This window comes from Conger conger, chromosome 14 (assembly GCF_963514075.1).
Source record: "Conger conger chromosome 14, fConCon1.1, whole genome shotgun sequence".
NCBI lineage: Eukaryota > Metazoa > Chordata > Actinopteri > Anguilliformes > Congridae > Conger > Conger conger.
In genome coordinates this window covers 41,042,321-41,049,098 of record NC_083773.1, presented here as the reverse complement: position 1 = coordinate 41,049,098, position 6,778 = coordinate 41,042,321, and the positions used below count along the sequence as shown (strand labels likewise).

General features: G+C 39.3%; 1 protein-coding gene across 2 annotated transcripts; it reads left to right on the top strand.

Annotated features, from left to right (window-relative positions):
• Positions 1–347: 347 nt before the first annotated feature.
• LOC133109794 (zinc finger protein OZF-like) lies at positions 348–6,492 on the top strand. Of its 2 annotated transcripts, none has more exons than XM_061219391.1 (2): positions 348–436; positions 2,898–6,492. In XM_061219391.1, exon 2 carries the CDS (start codon positions 2,931–2,933, stop codon positions 4,554–4,556), a length of 1,626 nt encoding a protein of 541 aa, XP_061075375.1. In that variant the 5' UTR covers positions 348–436; positions 2,898–2,930; the 3' UTR covers positions 4,557–6,492. The 2 variants fall into 2 exon arrangements, with proteins under 2 accessions (XP_061075375.1, XP_061075374.1); XM_061219390.1 differs by lacking the exon at positions 348–436 and adding an exon at positions 795–928.
• The last annotated feature ends 286 nt before the right edge of the window (positions 6,493–6,778 follow it).

The following is a 6,778-nucleotide window of genomic DNA, read 5'->3' as shown; positions in this document are numbered from 1 at the left end:
ATGGGATTTAATAGTAGGCACATTCTTAGAATTGGATAAATGCAATGATATGGCGCAATGACCTGTTAAAGAAGAAGCAGTAATGTCACTGCTTGTGACGAGCCAATAGTCTAACCTTGAGCATTGCCATTTCCAGATGCATGAAAAATGTGTTCCAGTTTTTAATATTTCTTTTTATTTTCCTGAACTGCTTTCAGTTATCATTTACACATTTGAATATGTTACATTTTTGCAAAATTTAATGAAAACTTCATGACTCATTTCTTTATTTGCTCAAATCTTCTTTTTACAGGTGGGAGGTGTGCTGGTTTGGACAGACAAGTAGCCATCCTGTCACTGTTGTGATTTCCTGGTGTTTCTTGTCCGCATGGCATCGTGGCGAGGAACCTGGATATCTTCATCAGGGTTGATGTTCTGCTCTTGCTAAAACAGTAATGTAAGGTGACATTTTGTAGATACCTTGGTCTTTTGGAAGCTCTTTTAATTGTCTGTCTTGAACGCTGAAACACCGGAGCAGGTGACATAGCAGGACAAGCAAATCGGTCCAGCTGTAGCTAGAAAAAAGATTACTAAAGATTAGTCTATGAGAAGCCATCAAAATCTGATACACTATAATGGCATTCCAAATGAGAATTCCACTGCATCTCGCCATTGTTGGAAGATCATGCTGTGAAGTGACAATCTGGGGGAGTCTTTAAGAAATATGAAATTAACTTTTATTTTGAAACCAGAATCGGAAGAATCGGACACCGGAAGTAAGATTCGTATTGGGGCTGGTCTCACTTGGACTAACACAACTGGTCGAACTCCGCCGGCGACTTTTCATGGTTAACACAGATGTAACTTGCATTGGGAGCGTTTACCTCCAAGGATTACATTACATCCAAAAACGATTGAGCAGGAGTTGTTCATTCATCATCCAACCAGGGCAAGTATTTTCCCCATAGTCTTCATGCTTTAACGAACTGCTTCATTAATGTTTGCAGCAGTCGGTTTTCAAATTTTCAAATTTGTCAGTCGATTTTAGCCTGGAGTTGTCGCATGTAAGGTACAATTCATTTTCGAGTTATAAAACTTCGGATTGGCCCAGACATCGGGATATATAAGTACTGGAGAGAGCTTCCGCCTGCTGGTTCCATGGATTCCAATGAGAACTGTTCAATTGTGCCTGTCTATGTTAGACTATGGGGCTTTGTCACATGCTTAGTGGCGCTATTTTGGCACCAGAGGCTGTGCACTGGACACCTAAACGGGAATGAATGAAAACAATCTTCTGTGCACCTCAGACAAAAAAATCTGTCCGTGGACAGTAATTCATGAGTGGGAAATGTTTAATTAAGTACTGTCGAATATAGTATAAATTCCCCAAGGTAAAATCGTAGTTTGAATGGGCGTTAGTGATGAAATGTGTTTTTCGTCACCAAAGGCTAAGTAAGCTGCAATTCCGCCCGTAACCACTGGAGTTTGCGTGTTTCTGTCGGAATGTCCATTTCTGTGCAATCCAGCGTTCACTTCACTTTATCAGATTAACTTGGCTACAATGGTGTCACTTTGTGTTACTAGCTTGACAAAATAATGTTTGTTTGCTTGGACACGATTTTATATATTAGTCACTTCCCTCTTTGGTGGGAAACAAATCATCATCTGATGCTTATTTCATGATTGATTAAGGCTACACCTCTGACACACCAAATGGGAGCAAACCTATCTCAAAGCCTTGGGAAGAAACATATCATATATTTAAAAATATATATCTATAAAAAAATTTAAAAAAACTTTCTTAAAACTAAAATGCCACCTGTCTTCCTACTTCCTGTGTGCTCCTGTTGAACTAATCAAAACATGCTAAGGCTTTGCAGTATCAGATACATTTTTGTACTTAGGCCGATTATACTTTTTTAAGTAAAGTTTAATTTTGATTTGAAACTTTCCACCTGACCAACTTGGTTGAATATGCAACATTTTTTGGTCATTTTCTGTCTGCACCCAACTTGCCATGGTCATTTTTTTCTAAAATGATACAATTTGACTTAATTTGCTGGCTGGCATTTTTTTAATACGAGGTTGTTTCAGACTTTGCCATTTTCTCCCAATTTGGTTGCCAATTGTGTGTTTATTTCAATTGTCCATGTAATTGAGGAAACACAGTTATGGAAGATCCCCCCCCCCCCCGGGGCGCGAAACCTGGTGTGCAACTGCATCAAACTGAAACCTACATCACTGTCTGATTCCTTAACTGTGCCCCATGTGGCTGTTCTTAGTTGTTGAAGTTTAGAAGTTACACACCAAGTGGTGCTGTTGTAGTAAGCCATCGAATCGTGAGGGGAAAAACTGGCACCATTAAGCACTTATGAATGGCTATCACTGTTTTCTTAGCAGTATTATGAAAATCTGAAAGTAAACAGGAAAGCAGGTCAGAGTACACATTTTCAGGTTTTTCTTGCTTAATGGCAAATATATGGTGCTCCAGATTTGACACAAACTTCACTTCCCCCTCTGCAGTGACTTTTTGGGTGCCATCCACCCCTTATTTAAGAGCTAATATCTCTAGAACAACAAATCCAATGAGGCTAATCTTCTGGATTTTCTTTATTGAATATATGTACAGCAACCTCAAAATCCACATAGAATATCAGGGAGCCCATTCTTCCTGTTCTGTGGCCCTTCAGAAATGGCTTTCTTTCACTGTTCACAGTTCAATCTAAAGCTGAGTTTTTAAAGTTGAACTGTGGTATCACCCACTGAGGAAGGAAGGGTTTTTCGCCCACCTCAAAATGTAAGGTCGCCCCCTATGGTTAGTCAGGCATCTGCAGGACTGCAGAGTGTAAAGAATGTGTCAGCTGCTGCAGTCAGACCCATTTTATTAAGGTTAAAACCATTCCCCTGTTTCTCTCCAGGAGCTGAACATCTGCACACCTGTGAGCAGCAGTATGATTCAGACAGGAGTCATTCTGAGACAGGACACTGAGACAACACTACCAGAGCTCACTGAGCAGCACAGGATCAGACTGAAAGAAGAGGAACTCGGTCAACTGGTCCACATGGCAGAGTCAGAGACGTGTGCTGCAGCAGGAATCAACACTCTGGAGCCAGTGTGTGTTACATTACACAGAGGGGTCAGTGATGTACACCATACACACACATCACTGATTAAAACAGAAACTGATCTGGGCTTCACCCACCCTGGGGACCTTATTAAGAAAGAGACACTAGACAGTGCAGAGCTGGGATATGTAACCCATCTGCATCCTGACCAAATCAAAACCGAGACTGGTAATGGAGGATACCTTAAGGCAGAACACATCAGTGACTTGGAGAATATTAAATGCGTTCATTTGAAATCTGATGTATTGAAGTGTGAATCCAGTGAAACTTTAGTGAGTGATCTCATGAATACTATGATTAATGGAGCTACAGTTGATCACAAAGACCAGACTGAACCATCGCAATGTGCAGGAGAGGCAGATCCAAACTGTAAAAAGGAAGAAATACACAATCCACTGACCCAATGTGGGGACTTAAATCACCACTGTCACATAAACGGTGAGAACAGTCTTACCAGAATTCTGCAGAAAAGTAGAAATGGCAGCAACAAGCATATTCATTTCCAGGGAACAAATGAGAAAACTGAACCTATGACAACCAATTCAAGTATAATTGCCTTTCAGAAGGAGGCAATTAATACAAGTAAACGTAGATTTAACACAAATGAAAAGCTATACAAATGTACATGGTGTGCGAAGTGTTTTAATTTCAAATCTCAATTAAATGGACATCTGAATATTCACACAGGTGAAAAACCACACAAATGTACTCATTGTGGGAAGTGCTTTTCCACAAAAGGTTATTTAAATATCCACCAGAGAACTCATACAGGTGAGAAGCCCTACAATTGTACTCTGTGTGGAAAGGGATTTTCCACAAAAAGTAATTTAAATATCCACCAGAGTACTCATACATGTGAGAGGCCCTACAATTGTACTCTGTGTGGGAAGTGCTTTTCCAGAAAAGGTTATTTAACTATCCACCAGAGTACTCATACAGGTGAAAAGCCCTACAATTGTATTGTTTGTGGAAAGTACTTTTCCACACTGAGTAATTTAAATATCCACCAGAGTACTCATACAGGTGAGAAGCCCTACAATTGTATTCTTTGTGGAAAGTACTTTTCCACAAAAGCTTATTTAAATACCCACCAGAAAACTCATACAGGTGAGAAGCCCTTCAATTGTACTTTGTGTAAAAAGAGCTTTTCCAGTAAATGGCTTTTTAATCGGCACCTGGAAATGAATACAGGCAAAAATGCTTACAAATGTTCTTCGTGTGGGAAGTGCTTTTCCATAATATGTCAGTTAAATATCCACCAGAGAACTCATACAGTTGAGAAGCCCTACAAATGTACTTTGTGTGAAAAGTGCTTTTCCTGTAAATGGCTTTTAAATCGTCACCAGAAAATTCATACAGGCAAGAATGCTGATAAATGTTCTTTGTGTGGGAAGTGCTTTTCCAGAATATCTCATGCAAATTGCCTCAAAATGATTCATGCAGGTCTTTAACATAAGATATGTATACTCCTGACAATTCAACCAGATTAGTTTTGGTTGGGAGATGTTTTTCTTGGGTACACAAACAAAATCATATTCATTTGTACCAACAAATCAATCCAAGGGAAAATCCCTACACAGTGTGAAAAGTGCTTTTTCAAAGCATGAAATCACCAGGGGCCTCATTTCTGGAACTAAATGTTTGTGTACGTACCAATGAGGAAATGTACGTACGACAACAAATACTCAAATACAACAAAATATTGCGTATGCCTGCCACTGCACAATTTCCTTTTATATATCCCGAATCAATTTGGAATTCTCTGTACATACACAATGTACATGATAAGCGTAGAAATGCCCTTGATAATCCCTATGTAGGCTATGTCTTTGAATGGCAATGTCAGAGTGTAAAGCTAAGAAGATGCATGTTGAAAGATAAATAAGGAAAATAATTTGGACATTGATCGAATTGATTTACAAAAGCAAATTTATCCTCCTTTAAACATTTAAACGGTTAAGCAAACTGAGCTGTGAACGTTTACTGAAAATTGCTAACCGAAAATTCTTTCTGAAGCTGAAACTATATAACAATATTGCAATACCCTGTTTGGATTCTAAACTAGCAATCAATCTGGCCATTTCAGGGGGTTTCAGGGAATTGAATGCTACAGTATCATACTTATCAAATTTCTGAGTGTTTTAAATATGTAACTAATGGCTTATTGTATGGTGCTTTTTTCATCCGTGTTCATTCGTTGACACGCAAATTCAAACTACCGGCAAACTGAATATAGCTTTCCACTATGCGGTATCTACTTAAAAAATAAATAAAGTAATACATTTTCATTAGGTTATTTATCCATTGCATATTGAAAGCAAAAATTCTTTATTTTTTTCTATTTTCTTTATTTCACTACTTTGCCTGCAGAGTTGCTATTTCTTATAATCCCAATCCCAAATGCTATCATGACCTACCCACCATGTACTCTGGTTTGAAGTCTGCTGTTGCTCAACTGATGGCAGCCACCAAGTGACTAATGATGCAAAGCCTGCGGTGCTAGTTCCGCAGACAGCTCGAGAAGTTCAACCCCCCTCACGCGATGCTTACGTCTAATGGGAGGGGCTATATAAAGCACCAGCCTTACCTGCTTAAGCCCTTTTTCATTTTGCACGCTCTGCCATGCTCTGCTGCCAGCGAGCTGCTGCTGCATCTGCCCTGATGCAATCATACAAAGCTGCCCTGCTGCCTGGTTCATTCTGCACTCTAAAGCCATTGCACTGCCTGGCTCTTTCTGCTGCACTGCTTGCTCTGGAATGCTGCCCTTGCTCATATTGCATACTATTGCCACGTTCACTCGCTGCTTTTGCTGGAATTATCCTGGTCTTCCTAATTCATGCCGTCAAAATTGTTGCGCTCCCACCACCACCCCCGCGTCCACCAGTGAGCTCTGCTTCTCAAGATCCCCATGAGGGGGGGTTTGTAGCCACTCCTTGTTTCATCAGGCTTTACAACAGGGAGTGATGAGAGGCAGAGCCGACGGCAAAGTTTGCATTTACATTATACCTCAATAATATTGCCTAATTCATCATTTTGGTTTTCTGACTTCAGATGTAAATAAGTGTCTTTCCTATAACATGTTAAAGAATGCGAGTTCATGCATTTCCAAATTAAGGTTTAGGACAAAATAATTTTCATATTTATTTATTTTGGACCTTGTTTGTAAATGTTCTGATCCTTTTGTCTATTGCACATTTTTGTCTTAAGATCTGAAACTATATTGTGTGTCAAGCAGTAATGGAGGAAATGAGGAAGGGAACAAATAATTTTTCATTGCACTGTATATTGTGAATGTGCACATGCAAAAGGAGTTCATCCTATATACATGTCTTTATGAACTATATGTGTTACTGCTTTCTACTTTACTACTCATTTGTAAATGCTGTTTATTTCCTGATGCAACACTAATAAATACATTTGACTTATATGGGGTGTGTATTGTATGAATCATTTTAAACATGTTCATGCTCACCTGATTCAATTACTAGACATTCTGAGGAATCCCCTTTCAGGCATGAGAGCAAGGTTTGTAATCCCCAATATACAAATATGGGTGGACATTTGAGAGGTACACTCGCAAGAGTTCCTACAGCAAATAAAGTGACTAAAACTCATCTGATTCTCTTACGTTACCTGAAGATTGGTTCATTTCACATTTGCTTTCTCAGGAGCA

What these genes read in the sequence shown, in the direction of transcription:
- LOC133109794 (XM_061219391.1), top strand. Translation starts at nt 2,931, where the DNA reads ATGATTCAGACAGGAGTCATTCTGAGACAGGACACTGAGACAACACTA.